The 18853-nt window shown below is 39.6% G+C and overlaps 1 protein-coding gene across 1 annotated transcript in view; it reads right to left on the bottom strand.

Annotated features, from left to right (window-relative positions):
* The window catches only part of PLPP4 (phospholipid phosphatase 4), a 50361-nt gene that overhangs the window by 22781 nt on the left and 8727 nt on the right, over positions 1-18853 (bottom strand). The window contains exons 2-5 of the mRNA XM_040071139.1: positions 9329-9437; positions 5391-5481; positions 2094-2157; positions 745-869 (exon numbers count right to left, since the gene is read on the bottom strand). Coding sequence (XP_039927073.1) covers positions 745-869; positions 2094-2157; positions 5391-5481; positions 9329-9437 — 389 coding nt within the window. The remainder of the gene's footprint in view (positions 1-744; positions 870-2093; positions 2158-5390; positions 5482-9328; positions 9438-18853) is intronic.

The raw sequence follows: 18853 nt of genomic DNA, 5'->3' as shown, positions 1-18853 counted from the left end.
CACAATTAGGCAATTTGAAGTTTCCACTTTCAGAAAAATTCCACAGATATGATTTACTGGTTCTCAATTTGCAGTTCTTAGAAACAGAACAGCTGAAAACAGCAAACATTACTGGCCAAAAAAACCCCAAAGAAGCTCGCAGTAGCCCAGTTATTTTACAGATGAAAAGAAATTCTATCAGACACAACATAAAACACACTAGAAATCATCTTTTCAAGACAGAGTAAGGAACCTTTACAAACATCTGAGTTAGTAAAACTAATTAAATCAGACAGACGAATTCTCAAAAAGCCACATAAACCTCTGTCAGGATTCAGCACAAACTGGGAGTATCTGATCAAACCATGAGACCTAGATTGAGGACCAGCTCAAAGCCAAAAGAAGAGTGACTGTACTGTCCTTCATCCTCCACTGGAATATAAAAATAAATATTTACTATTTAGACAAAGGTTTGCACTGGGGAACAGATGCCCCTCAGTATCCCAGGGTTCTGTAACCCTAAATATTCTTCACTCTGCTGACAGTCCTGCTATGACTCTGAACGATCTCAGGTGTTTCCCAAGACAAGGAGAGGGCACAAGCTGACAATTTTATTTCCAGAAGGAAATGTCTAACTTTCTGAAAGTCAGAAATTCAGACTTCTCCAGCAAAAATCAGGTTCACGATCCAGAAGAAAAAGAGCAACCCCAAGTCACAGAGAGGACAGCTTTTTACAGAAGAGGCACCGTGTTTAAGTGAACTTACAGGAAGAGTGGATGCTTGGAAAGCTTTTCCTGCCTTCAGAGACCAGGTCTGGATCACCTGTGCAGTGCATTTCAGAGTTCATTACTCCATCTGGAAAGCAGCGGTAAAAGAAATCGGGACGCGGTCTACAAAAAACACCATGGATATTAAAAATACAAAAGCTGTAGTAACAAATAAACCTCACAGTGATTGTTACATTTGCTGCTTATTACACACATGCAGGTTACTCTTGCCTAGAGAGATCAGCTCTGCACAGAGCAGAGTGTAATGACTCCCAAATTTTCACAGCCCTTGCCAAAACACCCAGCTCAGAAGATCCTAAAAACAGCCACCAAAATCTGAACCAGCCTCGATGCTGACTGTCTCAGAGCATTGAGAAAACCTCTGAGCTCCTCCTGGCCCTGCTGCGTGTAGGTTTGATTGGTGTCACACTGATCCTGAGCTAACAAACCACGTGGAGAAGAAAAGGGAATGACCACAGATTCAGACACAAGCTGACAGCTAAATACCTGGCTTGGAGTGCAGGAAAAATGAGCTTTTTCCTGTCTAAAGAAGAGGGTGTATTCTTAATTATTTTAAAAACATCCATCAAGTAAAAGTGCCAAGTGCCATTACTGTCAGGCCATCAGTTCTGCAGCAGAGAGGGTTCATCAGAAACCAAACAAAAATATTGCTTCCTCAATGCTGCAAAACATCCCAACAACAAAAGTGGCACTGGAATGTGTCAAATAGTGTATGAAATCAAGTCAAATGTGTCTCTTTCAGCTGAAATTATTCAAAATGTTGATAAAGAGACAAAAAAGTACCAAAAAACATATTTTCCAGGGAGTTTTGTTTGCTAGATTTTTCTGAGCCCTTCACTCAAAATAGTGCTTCCCTGAAGAGATGTTCTGCAGGAATCCATTCCCTGCTAACTCCCAGGTTGGTTTTGCCGTGGATGTTGGTGTCACCTGGACACAGAACATGCTTCCCACAAAATCCAGGCACTGGGCTACACAGAGGAACTCAGCTGATCCCTGTTTGATCAGACAAGGGGCATCCAGACTCCCATGAGCTGTGGCTTGTGTTGCCAATTCAATGAACAGATTCCAGCTCCCACCACTCCTCCCAAACCCCTCGCTCCTCTGGGTCTGCCAGAGAGTCAAACCAGCAGCAGAAGACAGGGGCAGGGACTCCTGCCACAGCAGGATGTCACATCATGCAGCTGTGCGACGCCTGCACCCGGCCAAGGACGGCTCCACGTGCCCTGGAACAGCAGCTCTCTGTTTACTGGGATTTGTTGCGGCTCTCAATCTGTCTCCATCCCTCTCCACAGTTAAACCCATCACTTATAACACGACAGCACTTACCTTCCCACTATTAATTTAATCGTATTTGTGCAGACACCGTTCAGAGCGAGAGCCAAGGAAACAGCTACAAAACAGAATGAACAAACAGAACAACAATAACCTGAGTCCCGAGCAACAAATAGCAGAGTTACAGCATTTGATTTACAGGCTTAAACCTCCACCGGACTGAGAACTGAACTTTTTTTCTGCCTACTGTTTTTCTTGTTAGCCAGATTAAGGACAGACCTCGGAGCACTGTAATAATTGTGACTTTGTTATTTTTTCCCCACACAAAGCCCGTTTTCCTACCATGCCATTTGCACAGGCATAAGTCAACAAATGTGAAAAAAAAAATAGAAAATGAAGAACTGTGGGTTTGTAATTTTTGAGTTTTGTAATTTACCAGGTTAAACTCTTCTGCTCTTTATGTCAAGCAGAATTCCGGTATAGACCAATACACAAGATATATAGATATATCCACACACACACGTGTGTATATGTATATATATATTAAACACTTCATTTTCAGGCTTAGGAATTGCCTTCTGGCTAAAACTACAATTGGATGACTTCATTTCTCTTTCAAAAGGATTTGCATGTTTTGATTAAATATTTCAGTGTTTTCCCCTTAAGTTTGCTCCCATGATCAACAAATTTTTCTAATAAAATTGGAGAAGGAACTGTCATACTAGGTAAGCCTTAATCATCTTTTCTATTTGTGTTTGCATGCCAAGTCCCCAGACTTTCCAAAGAACCTCATCTCGAGCCTGTGGAGATCTTTGCCTTGATTTCACTGGCACTTGGATCCTGCACATACACATATTTTAGATTAAAACTGATTTGATTTTGCAGTCCACACTGTAGCTCCCTGTTGCAAACCTGGAGCCAATGAATTTTATTTCCCATCAGAAAAAAAAAAGAGTCTGATTTCCAGTGGAACATTTACAGTAATATAACTTTGATTATGACAGCCACATTAGGAGATATTTTCTCCTTGGGCTGCTGCCCCAGATGCTGGACTCCAGCAGCACTCATCCTGACTCCATGAAACCTTTGCCCCAGAATATTACAGATCATAAAAATGTGTTACAGGATCTGGTTTTTTTAAAAAATAAAATAAATAGTGGGACCTTCATCAAAGCAAAAACAAGGGTTTTCTCAGAATATAACAATAGCAGCCAGCAAAAATAAAAGAAAAGTCAATCCTAGAGACACCCATATTTTTAAAAAACTCTTCCTCTTTCAACACCTGTGTTCACAGTGACCATTCAATCCTGTGCTCTGTCTCAGGTTTTTAGGAAATTGCATGGGGAAATTTTCCATAAAGTCAAATGCAGATGACCAGCAATGCCAAAGCACTACACTCCCCTTCTGAAAAAAACATATCTACTTCTGAAGACAGGCAGTAAAATTGAGTCTTTTTGTTGAGTTTTGCCTTGACTGTTCCTTGTACACCTGACACAGCTGTGCCTTCACTGTTGCACATTCCTTGTGGCAAGCATCAAGTGACAGTGGGAATGGAGGATGGGAAAAAATATTCTGTTTGCTCTGCTGTTGTTTCCTTTAAGAAAGATTCATACTGCCCATCTAAAGTCATATCAACCCAGTCGGTGAGAGATTTAGGCACTCCAAGGGGAAGGCTTAACGACACCTAAATTAACTCCTCCCTACTCTAGGTGCATTGAATCCCCTTCTTTGTGTTAATGGCTGTATGGGGGGCAAAGAGTTTTTCTATTTTTTTAAACTTTTCTCTCCTCCATGCATCATGCTTAAAGAAATCCATCATTTGGGGTACTCCCATCCTTTCTGAACATTCTGTGCCAGATCTCAGCAAATCAGAGGCCCACCACACCTGATGAACCTCCACATCACCAGACACCGAACCTCATTAGTGTGCAGAGCACTGGAACAAAAAATAAGCCACAGGAAGTTCCACACTTATGGCACAAACTGAACAGAACATCAAGGTTGGTGTTTCCTCACTCTGGGTACCACGAGGAATACTGGGGAAGCTGGAAACTTTTCTCCTAGATGTTATAGAGGCAATAACAACAGAAGGCATAATAGAGGGGGAAAAAAAATAAATAATGTCTTTTTAGAACAAAAAGGTGAAAGTGAGTGATGGAGAAACTGAGCCTAAGCTCCTTTCCTTCTTACACAACAGACAGCGAGGCTCAGAACTGACTCTGTGTGTTTTATGAATGAGGAGTTATTTCCACCGAATGGACTTGTCAGTAAAGTACCCCTCTAAGACATTTCAGAACTCACAACAAATGACTGGCAGCAGTCAAAACAAACCCAGGATGGTTTCACACTTGTGTGAGAGCAATTGGAGAAAAGGTAATCTATGGGAATGAAGCCTTGTCTAAAAATTTTTTTCCAAGGCAGACACACAATGCCATTTACATCCCATCTAGTTAAGGCAAGGCTGAGTATTGTGTTGATTTTATTATATAGGGGGCAATAAATAAAGTGCAAATTAGCCAGTAAAACAGAATTTCAGAACTATGCATATTTCAAACATAAGGCTAATAAAAAAAAATTGCAGTTCTTAGTGCTTCAAGGTATCCCTTGCCAGTGAAAGTGCTTGAGTCAATATTGGTCTCTGGCAATATCTATGTAAAAAGGACCTGAGCATGTATCACTGTAAGATTACAAGAGACAGGCACAGCCAGAATTAGAATTAGCTGGAACAGCTTAAAACTTACCCTCTCCATTGTCCTCTGCTCCAACTTTCTGCCTACAACTGCAATTAGACCTCACCCATAGCACAGCCACTACTGCTCACAGTCCAGGATTAACTGCACAGCCAATTCCATTGGTAGGTTAAGATGAAACAACAGCTCCTGATTAGAAATCTGAGCCAAGAGCACGGATTTTGCAATGGGTAGCAGTAAATTCCAGGAGAAGATCAGAGAAAACTATGAGAGGAGTGATTTCCTACACTAAACAGCTGAGTTGCACAGGACTTCCCAGTCAAAGCCTCAATTTAGAATAGCTGCAAGTATAAATAATAGGTAAGCAATAGATTGGGTGTGACAGAAAAGTATACATCTGAACAGGCTCTCAGATGGACTTGTCTTTGCTGATCTAATTCCAATCCTTGCTGGCTGGATTGTTGAATTAAGGCACAGAATTTGCACATCTAGAAACACAAATAAACCCCCAAGGCTTGTGTGAGATGCCTCAAAACTGCACTGGAAACTGCTATAATGGACTGTGATGGAGACAGGTTTTCTTCAAGGCTTGGACTACACTTGCAATCAATCTCTGAGAGCCATCACACATTTTTCCGCCTCGAAGCATGACATACATTACCTAAGAAAGCCTCTTTAATTTCGGTCTTGTCTGTTCGACGGATTATTTTCACCACAAAAATGACTGCTAGTGGCGTGAGGAACGAAATTGCCTGCGAGAGATAACAAATACCAAGTGTGAGAGCATCAATTCCCTCTCAGTCCAACTGATTAATAATTAGCTGCAGCCAGCTCCATTTAAACTGAAAGGCTGAACGATCTTTATCAAACTCCTGACCTTAAGCAAAGTGGGATCATTTGTCTTTGCAACTACGGGGTGACGAGCCCATTAATATTCCAATACAGCCCTCGGCAATAATTGATTTGTAATTGCCCAGAGATGCATTTAAAATGTCAGCTTCTGCAGTGAAAAAGTAACAGTCCATAAGGGCCACAAAATTCATGCATTGATCCATATGGATTTTGGACATATTTTTCCTCAGTGTGTATTTTTGAGGAAGGCAGCCCACCCACCCAGGCTGAGTGCTCAGTAAGAACCCAGGCTGAGTGCTCAGTAAGACCCTGCTCAACACAACAGGCTGCAGCTTTTAAAATGCTTCTTCCCTTATTTTCTTGTTTTCCTTTCAACTGTCATGCTTGAATGCATTGGGAAGATTGTGTCTTTGTGATTCTTTTGTTTATAAGTGTTCGGATGTGGAGCGAGCTGCTTTGTTTTGTTCAAACCCAGAAAAACAACACCTGAGCATCCACAGGTTTAGTCAGAGGTTGAGCAGAACCTTATCCTGTAATTGTCAGTGCTGGAGGACAGGAAACCTCCTACAAGCAACCTGAAATGGCATCTGTGCCTCAGTGCACACACTTATTCTCTTAAAAAAGAAAAAAAAGTGAAAATTACTGGTTGAGGTCTGGGTTTGTTTTGTTGTTGTTTTTTTTTTTTTTTTAACAAGGTAAAAATGAAGCTGTAAATGGCACAAGGGGTGTCAGGTCTTAAGTAATATTATGATTTCTGTACTGAAAGAAAAGAAAGCTGAACTGGTTCTTACTTCTTAAATAGCCCCAGTGACATAAAAAACAGACCAGACAGATATATTATGGCAAAAGACATCTGACTCAATCTTCTTTTTGTACCACAGATTAATCCCAGACCTCACTTTATGATTTTAGATAATCTGAGTAGGAAGCAGCGCTAGCGAGAGTGCTCTACATTTATTTTGGCTCTGCATCTTGTAGCAGATTGTCCTCGCCTGCATCTGCAAAATACTAACTCAGTGGACCAGGCAGATTAAAGCACAGCCTGGAGTCTGTTCCCCTTTTCAACATTTAGGAAGGCAGGCACCAGAATTTGTTCAATTCCACTTAAAATCTCTCCCTGCGTAAGTACTTGTGAGATTCAACTTCGGATGCCAATGCCACGTTACTGCTCCAGAAATGTTTACTTCTCTCTAACCTCATCAACATTTCTGATGTTGATTTCTGTTTTCAGAGGCAGATCATGAAATTTAAAAAAAAAAAAAAAAAAAAAAAAAAAAAAAAAAAAAAAAAAAAAAAAAATCTGCATTCCAGTACTGAAGAACATGTAGAAATATAGCCAAGGCTGGCAGGTTTATAGTGGTGGTTTAATGGAGTCAGAAATCTTTTGAACAAGCAGGAGCAGCAGAAATTATCAACAAAGAATAGCATTCAAGTGGCAGCTTGTTCCAAACCACTTCCCCATCCATCTTCAGAAACCTGGTAAAACTGCAGATTTCCTCATATTTTACAAGCGTGTGAATTTTCGAGGGAGATGAACTATTCTCGTTCGTGGTGTACTGCTGCTCCTTACACAGAAGCATTAGCAGGAAGGTGCTTTTTATTCTGCAGCAAAATGCGCACAAAAGGAAATTTTGGCTCGCGACAGACTCCTTTTTATTTACTTTGCAAAAAAAGTTTCTCTGTGGCTCATATCTAAAACAGATTTGGCAACATTCTAACGAGCAATACTCTCCTCGGACGCATCGCAGCTACGTTTCCTTTTCCAGCAGCGAAATATTCCAGCACTGCCAGGCTTTTGTGAAACACGGGCGAATTCTCTGCCATTTATTATTCATCCTGGCAAGCCAGAGATGTGCTGAAGTTACAGGGACTGCAACACTCTTCCATTCATCCAAGGGAAAGCTGGCAGTTACCTGCACCTTCCTAGACAAGGAATATCCATTGATTGAGAGGTAGGACCAGGCTCAGCTCTTTCCAGCTTTTGCTACCCATGCAGGATTCGGCTTTGTGTAATTTGGGTGGGCATTCACAGCTTTTCTCTTGAATTCAAGTCTCTCACAGCAAATAAAAGAATCCAGCAATTCGTAAAGTCTTAGAGATTGCCTTCTGATAAGCCACAGCCATGAGTTTCAATATCAGAGTACAGCAGTGGCAACAAATTCTTTCCACAATGAAAGCTTGTCATCAATGCTAGAGTCAGATTTGCCTCCTTTTAAATTTTAAAAAATAAGAAAAGAATATAGAAATTAGCTCTGTTTCCTGATTTAAGGAGCTGTTCACTGTTTAAAATCTGAGCCAGAAAGAGAGCACAGGCCACACAAATGTTACTGACAAAGAGTTGCCTCAAAGTTCCACCCACCAGAGCCAAAACCTGGGGCTGTGGGAACAGGGGAATATATTACAATTATATCCCAGAATTGTGCTTCCCAGTGCCTACTGCCTAGGGAACAAGAGGATGCACTAATGATTATCCCAACTGGTTTCAGAAATAGTTCCACCACTGCAGCAAAACCCTGTACAGTGATTCACTCCTGGTTCTGGAACTCCTCAGTTATAATGAGATCAGAGAAACCATGCAGCAAAGGAATGCTGAGCATAAGGAAAAATCACACAATTAAACTCAGTCTTTCCCAGCACAAGAATTCAATGTTTGGCTTGGGGTTATTTTGTTTGTTTGTTGTTTGATTTTTGGGTTTGAGGGTTTTTTACACAGCTGTCTTCCATTTCAGGAAAAACATATATTTTCAAACATCCTTTTGGATGAAAAAGTCCAAAAGAAAGCTGCTTCTTAATGCAATATAAACACAATATTTCTTATTTATAAAGGCAAATTTAAACATCAGGACTTCAGCCTCTGTCTTAGAAAGCTGGGATATATGGTCACCTCGAATGCAGGAGGTGCCTTTAACTTGTTCCTTAATTAAAATTTGTTTATAACTGAAGGATTAAGCCTTTATTAAAAAATAGAAATGATGAATAGAAATGATGTAGCTGATTTGCATTTAATCTGAATTAAAATTTGAAAAGTAAAACCCTGGCCCCACTGAAGACTCAGGGAAAGATGACTTTGAGGCAGCTGTTGGAAAGACTGAATTTCTACTTTTACAGTCTGAACTGCGCCTATAATTTCAGCATTTCTGAGGTGCTCTGTCTTACTGAGCTCTTATACACAGAGTTCATTTTAATCCTTAATTATTGCTAGTGAAGGTTATCAGAATTATGAAGTTTGATAACCAAATTCAGCCATGCACTCTGCATGTGCTGAGCAGGGAAGAGCAGCAACAGCAGGGCAGCTCTGTGATGTATTTAGTGTTGGCAGAAGCTGAAACAAAGGTTTTGTCTTTAGGGGGGAAAAAATATCCAGAGTCCAGTATCTCAGAGCCTAACATGCCTAAAACAAATTGGATTTCAAAATTTAAGCACTTAACCTTTTAAGAGCATGGCAAGGTTTTGTCAGGTCACCCAACCAGCTGATGGAAAAAGCTTCTCTACTCATTTCTCTCACACCCCTCTCAGCTAACACTGCTTTCACTCCTAAACTGAAAAAACAACATTCATAAATTCAGCCATCTGATAACGCTGCTTTTTAAAGACTTCCCATCATTTGTTACATTTTGGACAACATTGGTTTGGAAAAGAATTGCCTTCAGGATTAAAGGAGCATCCTCTACTTGTGAAATATTTCCTGTGGCTTTTCAAATGAAAAGTTTACAGCCATCAGATGACCCAGGGGCCTTTAGTACTTACAAACATGAGCCGTGTAGGGATGTTGTCTGATTGCACCAAAGGATTTTTGTACAGCCAGATCTCCTCTGGCTGGATCACTCGCTGGAATGGATCCAAAAATTCTGTAAAACTAAAACAAACAAACAAAAAAAAAGGGTATAAATTTAATTTTTTTCACAATTTGAAGTGCTGACCAAAACCCTCCAGAAGAGTTCTGCTCGCTTAGAACTTCCCCCAAATTTGACTATGACACAGCATGCTTGAATTATCCTTATTAATAAATTGCTACATTGCCATCCTACCTCACTGCATTTTAGCAATATAAACTTTATAAACACACCCGTCCGATAATGGGTTTTAAAAGTCTATACCTTCAAAGTTGTTCTACAACTTTTAGAAAGTTCCATAAACACTACTGTGGATTTTGTTGTTGTTGTTGTTTGTTGTTGTTGTTGTTGTTTTTGTGGGAAAAGTGTGCAAATAACACTCTGAGATTAAATAAAACATGTAGTCATTTATTATCAATTTACAATAATGTAATCCAGTCTGTTACCCTGAAGAAAAGATATAATAAATGTAAACTATAAAATGTCTTTCAAATGTCAAGACTCAGGCTTTGAACCATGACAGTTGCATTTGCAGGATCACAAGGCAAAAGAAAGAAGCAGCCCAGAAAATTTATTTTACTGACAGAAAAAGGAGATAACTTTAGAGAATATCTCCAAAAGAGATTTACTTCTAAAACAGGATGGGCTGTCAAGCTTAAGAAGAATCTAAGTCTATGAGAAATGTCTCATTCTACCAAAACAGCTTTAATTTCATTATTGACTATTAACCCTCTTACAAAAAAAAACCCCAAACCACAAAACTCCACCCAAACAAACTACTAAAAAACTTCATCATTCTCTAATTACATTATTTTGCAATTAAGAGCATCAAAAGAAAATGTTGAGATCCCACTGTTCTGTGGAAAGTTATTTAGGTGGGTATCTTTTGTCACGCATTGAAAGAAAAAGCAGGAATTGTGATCTTTGGTGGCAGCAGGAAGTTTCAGAAGCTTTTCATGACTACCTAAACTGTCTCACTTGATTTAAACCAGGCTCCTTTTTCTCTCAGAGTCCTTCAGTGCTCTTTAAATTTGCTTGGCTTTGAATTAAGACAACCTGGGAATATCAGACAGATGGGGAAGTTTGGCCATGGCTTTACACTGTTCATTTTAGGTCTGGTTTATTAGGGCTGGAGGAATGGGTGCTGAGGAAGTTTTCTGCAGATTGCTCTCACCCGAGAAATCCCTGGACCCACAACTCAGAGGTGCAGCCACCCAAAGCTTCTTTTCCTGTAAATTTTCCGAAGCCAAGGGCTTTAAACCTCTCCAAACCCAGGTTTTTACATCAGTAGCGGTACATCACGTGGCTTTGCAAAGAGAAAAAGCCCAGAGCAGTTTGCAGAGCAGAATAAAATCAAACCATTCTCACTCATGCAACTCTCCCCAGGGAAGACAAGCCCTCAAACCGAGCTGGGTCGGGAATTTCCTCAAGAGGAGCAAACCACTGCCTCTGCCCACGGCAGGGGACTGGAACCAGGGTGACAAAATCCTGCATGGGGCCAGCGTGTTTATAGCCCCACGAAGGTGTATCAAGCTCTGAGGGCTGCCAGCAACCTCCCAGAAATTGCTTGAGAATAATTAGCGAGACAGCTCGATCAAAAAAGCAAAAAAGTTTAATTAAAGAGAAAATAATTAAAGAGAAAATAAACCATTCAAAACAAAAGAATTAAAGCCATGCACAGTGCTAAGACGCCCCGAAAATGCCCCGAGGTTCTCTGTGCTCTCTCTTATGTAGTCAGTGATCTAGGAGGGTTTTTTTGGCATGCTGCCCAATAGCAAATAGCTGTATTACCTGAGGAACAGCTAAAGGGAGCCTTTGTCTTGGCACTGGGCCTATTACAGTGAGAAGAGCATAGAAGATTCTGGTTCACCTTCCTTATAAGTTCAGAGGTGAAAATGAAACTCTTTTCCTAATACGGAAGCATCTGCTGGGTGTGGGGTGCACTGGAGCACCAGGGGATCCTTAAAGGTCTCTGCCAACCCAAACCATTCCGACCCCCTTCACCTGAGCACACCCAGACTCCCTCTACACAACACTCAAAAGAGCCAACTGACCACTTCTTCCTCTCTTTTCCTAAAGGAAAACAACCACACTTAAGACCAAAGGAGGTCAAACACCTCATCACTTGCATTGTTGTCACTTGTATTTATGTTTCCTATACCGGCCCACATGGACAACAAGATTATTCTGGGAGCTTAAGGAGTCTGGTTTCGGAAGGGGAACATTTACTGTTATACCCAGCTTCTCCAAACCCAGAGTCTGGGCCTGCTCTCCCAAGAAGACGAACTTCAGAAGTGTCAAAACAATTTGTTTCAGTGTTTTCAAAATGAACGCAAAGTTTTTAGAAGTTTAAAAGACAATGGCTTGTGCGAGACATGAAAATAGGAAACATTTCTAAAGGAGAGCAGTTCCAGGTAATATATCACCCGTATGAAAAATTCATTTTCTGGCTTTCAACTAGAAAAATAAAGGTCGACTCCTAGACAATGCGAGCAGGTTTGGTTCCAAACTTCAGCTAAGAGAGAGTCCTAAAGTAAATTATTTGAAGCATTTCTGGTAACTGCAGAGAGCAAACCACACACAAACATCTGTGCTTCAAGGTGATCAGGACACATCCCTGCACCAGTGCACTTTTGGAAAATTTGTCACGTTAAATCAAAAAAGTAATTAATTAGGTGTTAGGACATTTGACATTATGAACAAATGCCAACAGAGTTAAAGGTCTGGGGCTCTTCTTGATCTTTTTTTTTCCTGCGCCTCGTGATGTAAGAAAGCTAAAATTATTGTTGTTTAAATGTGAGAAATTTGGAAAAAATCAAAGTCTCACAGGAAACGCACTAGGACACTGCAGATATACACTCTCATAAGATTTAATGCCTTTAAGAGCAAAATAACACGTGCTAAAGAGATGAAAACATAATAAATAACAAATCGTATCTGATTTTAGATGAGAACTGATTTTTTGATTAATATATACTAATCTCTACTCATATAAAGAATGAGTCATTTCAACAAATCCATCAATGACTGTAATTATTAATATTTTATGCAGCAGCAGCAGTTTTGCATCTACTATATATTAAATCTGATTAGGTTTTCATTTATTTCTTTGACTTGCATTCTGAATATCTTCTCAAAACTGTGTTCAAATTTAGTGCAACATAATGCAAAAAAACCCCAAAAATCCAGCCAAACAAATTTTCTGAAACTGAGCAAAATAATTTCAAAATCACTGTTGAAGGAGGAAAAAAAAAAATAGCTGCAGAAGGGAGCAGATGTCTCTGTGAACAATACAGAAATAGAAAGTAAACAGTTAAAGGAAAGAAACTGTAAAAAAAGAAATAACTTTTTTTTTTTTTAATCTTCCCAAAGAGCTCAACTGCTAATTAAATTTTTATGCCAAGACTCATAAGAGAACAATTCTCTTCTTTTTTGAAGCATCACCAATGGGTGAGTGGATATGAGATTTCACTAGCTTGGAGGCAATTCCCTCTGTACTCTATTAAACAATCATGAGGACATACTGGTTTCTGAGCTGCCTGACACTTGGTGATTTATGATCCTTTGTCCCAACCAAAAATACAGTCTGTCACTATTCATAAGTCAGCACAAGCTTGTTTAAAGGGCTAGATGTTATGAGAAATGAATGCAGGCCCTGGACAAAGAAAACTGGTTTGGATCCTTTTGTGTTACGGCCCAAAGTACAAACTCAGCCGTGGAAGCGTCCCCTGGCAGCAGGTGGGCAAAAAAAGCTGCCATTGTTTTAGTACAGAAGAATTTAGATTTAGCTTCTTGGCCTTTTTCTTCACTTTTACATATTCACCCAACGTTTTTAACAGCTTAGCAAGCACGATTTCAAACACTTCATCCTGATGGCGTGTCTTTAAGGCATGAAAGGATTTCCATTAACTTCGAGGGCCTTTAACTGTGACTTCCAAAGCAGCGCAAGGGAAAGAGAAGCCCAAATTCCATTAAAAACTGTGAGCAACAGGTGCCCCAGTCCCTGGGGTTGCTTTGGCCATGCCCACGCTGCTGCTTACAGCCCCACACTGAGTAAAAACGCTGCTCTTTCCTGAGGTCTTCGAGGTACATTAACTTCATTTCCATTTCACAGCGTGCCGCCCTCCGGGATCATTTCGTGCCAGCACCACATCACAGCCAGAGCCAGGTAACAGCACACTAAAAGCAGTTTGGGGATGATACGGACCAATAACTATGGGGTTATCTTTTTATAAAACCATTCACTGATAGTGAAGGAATCAGGCAGGGCACAAATATCCTCACAGAGGTTCTGACCTGAGCTTCCACAGTGGTTTTCAACCCCCATAAGCAGCAGCAGGATATCATCTGGCACCTCACCTTGTTGTTTCCACCACTGCCTGGTCCTCAGCTGCACCACAAAGCAAGGTTTAAATCTCTGCCTGGCTCTGAGCATCAGCTAAAGGGTGGGTGGTTGGTTGGCAGGAGAGGGGGAAATTGGGATTTTGCCTTTTACTTTTTCTTTCACAAACAAATCTTGTTCCAAATACCAAGTGACAATAGCTGAGAGGACAGAGCAGTACACAGGGATGGCAAAGCACCAGGAGAGGATGAAGAGGAGCTTGTGATTGTGACACCCAGCCTTTCATCCGAGACACCTAATGCATGATCCTCTTCTTTTTTAAGGTTCATCTCTTGATAAGCAGATTTCATCCTCAAATGGCTCTGTCTGCCTGTCCCCACTGGGGCAAACAACCAAAAGATAGCAGATGTTCATGAACATCTCTTATAAAACACCTAAAACATTAAAAAAAAAAAAAAAAAATTTGGCTCTGACCACCATTCCCTGCTTGCAGAACTCTGTGTGAACAAACACTGCTGCCTCTCCCAAAAACACAGGTTAACTGTGGCTGGGCTGTCGGAACTCCATATGGCATGTTTTTACATGGATATTTTCTCTAGTATTCCCCAGGCTGGGTCTCAAAGCTAGGAGTAAACGCTTGTCTAGTGTACCTGCCATGTTAAATTGTGCAAACAGTTGTTCTGCAGGGTTGTGAGCGGTGTCAGTGGTGCTGAAGTCGGCAATCATTGGCCTAATTACAGAGTATTGCACAATTCCTAACTCAGGATTTGCTTTAGGGGCTTCCCACAAGTGATCCAGGCTAGAAGAGGAAGAGCCCAGAGTTTGCATCAGTTGGAGGCATTGGACACTTTGTTCACATCACCTTGGCTCACATTCGAATTCAAGACTTCAATTTACCCTTTCTGAAACACACTAATAGTGGGGAAGGCATTCACGTCATGTTATTTGATGTCCATGGAGAGAATAACTTATTCTCAAGCCATGATAAAACCTAGGTTTGTTTATAGGCTACAGATAATATTATGGGGGGGGGGAAAAAAAAACAAAACCAAAAAACAACCCACATAACTTTTCAGAGGTTATTTTACAGAGTCCTGCAAAAAAAAGACAAAATATGAAAAGCTTGAAATGTTCTGTGGCTGGCATGTAAGATTAACAAAACTGAAGGGGAGGGGATAGTGATGAGGGGAGATAAGAAGCAGTGCCTGTGGTTTGTCACCATGGTTCTGCTCTCTGTGGAGCTGGAGCCATTCAGACTCTGAAATGCTGCTCTCTGTGTGTATCAGCATGATGAGATAGCTTTGTGTCAGCTCAGAGGTTAGCACAAGCAAAGACATCTGAGCCATTACGTATCTAAAGTAATTTGGGAAATCCACAGCTCCTCAGCCATCAAGAAGGGTTACAATATATACGGCCAAGACTCAATTACGAATGATGAGCAAGGGAGAAGCCAGCATGAATTAAAAATGTAACTTCAATAATATAAACTCTACTTTAATAGAAAAAGAAATGCTCCCTCTAGTTAAGGGTGTCAAGAGATCTGATGTTTCCTGACGTGGTTTTACAAAGCAAGGTAGGGCAAACCATTCCAGAACCTGTACCAAAGTAATTCTTAATTGTGCAGTTTGTTTATTAACTGGACTGGTACCTACACATGCCAAGTGTGCACTGCCGACAAACACCCAGCAACAGCTTCAACTTCTCCAGAGAAATCAAAAGAGTTCATTTTAAATATATATCCAGATTTATGTTGTAATAGGTACTGAATGCAAAAGAAGAGTTCCCATCAGAATAGACCTAATGTTTTATTGGTTCTTCACAGACTTACGGAAACGTGTTACTGTAAATATCATTTTTAACTGCACTAAAAGCAATTAAGTATTGTACACTCTGACACAGAAACACCAGTATCAATAAATTATCCCTTCTGAAGACCTAAAAACTTTTTGTTTCCCAGTACAGCGTCCTGCAGTGTATACGCCTCTTTCTGATTACCAATTTGAAATCCCCACATAGAGCTTTGTTGGGACTGATAAAGACAAAGGGCATGGGCAATGTTTTTGGGGTTTTTATTTAATGTCACTGACAAGCAGAGGACTGGTTCTGGAGGGCAGCTTTGGCTTCAGATGAGTCAGTATGACTTGATGGAAAATATTTCTGAATACTTTAAATTAGCTAGCAATTGCAGTGTGACATTTAATTAGCACATATGCCTCCATTAGCCCCTCAGATATACAAGAAATAATTTTGATTAAGAAAAGATTGAAAATACATTCTGATGCGGTTTTAAAACGCCCACGTATCACCACAGCTGTCATATTTCCCCAAAGTGCTAAAAAAGGAGGGTTTCCGGTATTTTCCTTCAGGTTTCCCAGATTTGCCTCACATATCCACTGATTTTACAGATTTTTATCAGGGTATAATTTTTTCCAAAGATGAATGGCCACCCACTGTCCTCTCCTCCTTGCAGCCAACACTGTCCCCAGCAAGGAAGCAACAACTGTGGAGCCTGGGCTCACTTAAAAACTCAGATCTCACACTAAAAACAATGCAGACACAACAGGAGTCCTGCAGCTTATGAAATCACATATAAATGAGATATATACTTAGAATACTTAACATGAAAGAGCAAACCAACAATCTCTTCACAACGCCAAAAAAGAAAGAGCAGCCTGGAGTGGAGTTTTAGAACCAAATATCAGTTTTCTTTGCACTTTAATTAAATTGTCCCTGTTTTCTCAGCCACTGGCATTTGAACTCTCTCTTAAGTAAAAAAATTCCTTACTGTGACACAGAGGAGAGAGAAAGGATTATCTGAGCATGCATCAACAGCACAAGAACAAGAGGTTAACATAGCTAGGAAGTCGTTCTTGTGCACCTGAAAGATTCCAAAAACTTCCAATCCATGACTTCTCCTTGACGGGGCTGAGCCTTTGCTAGCAAGTAGAGTGCCATTATTGCCCCTGTGAATCTAGAAAGCTCCCATCCCATGGGAATAAAATGGGTTTCCAGAACTTAAAGTAGTTAATTAGCTTCAATACAGCATTTTCACCATTGTTATCTTCCTCACAGAAGGGGGATATTTGGAAATGAGCAAAGTGAAAGGAAGAAAGAGGGAACAGTTGGTCGTGCTGCATTGCAGCTTTGATCAGAAGAGCAGGAGGCAAGAGTGACTATAATGAACCATGAAAAAAAAAAACATAACCAAAACAAACCTACCACAAAATGAGTCGAGGTCATCTACTTCAACTTGTTTTTAATTTTTACAACTTTCCTTGACTTAATAACGAAAGTGATATCTGAGGCTCTGCTTTCTGGTCAGCAGAGTATAAAATAAACCCTTGTGAAAACAAAAACACCTTTGTTTTGGCATTTAGCTGCTCCTGGGGTGAGAGAGCCACTCGGTCCTCATGATCCCTGCTCACATGGAGCAGTGCTGCCCCAGGAAAACGAGGCAAGGAGGTCAGAGCTGCTGCTAGAGTGTCAGGGTGCAACTCTTCAGGCCATCCAGAAACGTACCAGAAATAATCAACAGAGGCAGTTTTACAGAAATAACCAATGTCCGCCAAGCGAAAACGATCTTGCTTTCATTGCATTATCTCTCATTTATGAAAAAAATATATATATTTATGGTATTAGTTGTTGCCTCTATCATCTATTTTTATTAAATATGCCCTGTGATACAAGATACTTCACAAAAACCATTTTAATGTGTGTTTGGGGAGGAGAAGGTAGAGGGAAACAAAATAATGAGTTCTGCAGCCATTAGAAGCATCAAAGCTGGCAGCTGTACATTATCCTAAAGTGAAAAACAGAATTCATATTACAGGCTTAAATCAACTAAGCACATGTCTGAATAATGAACCCAAACACACTGCAGACAGTCAAAATTTCCCTCTTGATGTTTTTAATGCTTATTTTGATTACATCTCAAATTGTTTTCAGTCGAACTCTCCACAGTTCTCTGCACAACTACACAGCTTCACAGCAAATTGTTGGAGCTGAGTCTGGTAAAGTTTGTTTATGTTTATATTTATATTTATATTTATATTTATTTTTATTTTTTATTTTTATTTTTATTTTTTCCATACCTGCATGTCACACACTATTGATTATATTTGGACCCAGAATGAAAGTTGGGGTGAACTCACACCCATGCTGAGTTTCTCTCTGTTGCAAAATCTCCCCCTCTGTTATCTCTGTTCCCTCCCTCACTCTTCCTCATAACAATATTCCCAATAAAATCCAACTGTATTAAAATCACTCAGTCCAAAAACACTTGAGAGTGAACTGCGAGTTCCAGAGTATTAGGAATTATTTTAAAAAATAATAATATAAAGAGAAGAAGATCTAGTAATGGAGAATAGGTGTTGAGATGCAAAATTCCTCTGGACCCCATCCACACAGGCCCAGGGGTGTTCAGAGAGGTGAGGGCTGAATTAAAACCTTCAGAGAAACTAAAACACATAAATCCACACAGGCATCAGGTAGAAATGCAAGTTTCATTTTAAGTAAGTAGAGAATCTTTTAAGTACCCTAAGCAAATAAGACCCTGAATTAGTTAGTAAGAAAAGACCCCAAAACCTAGTTTAAAGTTCAGTAGCTTTAGCTTTTACAAAGTTAGCTAAGCTCTTGACATAATGAAAACAATGTAGCCTTGCTAAGCATTCCTAGATAGAACAAGATAGAATATATATGTAATATATGTAGATATAATGTATACGTATATATGATGTCTCTTATATAACATATATATAACATATATACTATATTCTGTACATACAATATTAATCTATAATATATTAATATTTAATTACATTTTCTATTATATCTATTATATAATATATAATATATATGATATAGAATATATTACATATATTTTATATATAATATAATATAATATAATTAATATATATTAATATATTGTATATAATAGATAATTTATATTATATATATTATATATATTGTATACATGCATGTGTGCATATAATATATAATAATGATATAATATATATAATGATATATATGTATATTCCACATATTATATACATAGAATTTGTGTAAGAATTTACGATTACTTTCGCACATCAACCATAA

Source organism: Hirundo rustica, chromosome 8 (assembly GCF_015227805.2).
Source record: "Hirundo rustica isolate bHirRus1 chromosome 8, bHirRus1.pri.v3, whole genome shotgun sequence".
Lineage (NCBI taxonomy): Eukaryota > Metazoa > Chordata > Aves > Passeriformes > Hirundinidae > Hirundo > Hirundo rustica.
Note: the sequence above shows the minus strand (reverse complement) of the source record. Positions and strands in the feature narration are given on the sequence as shown.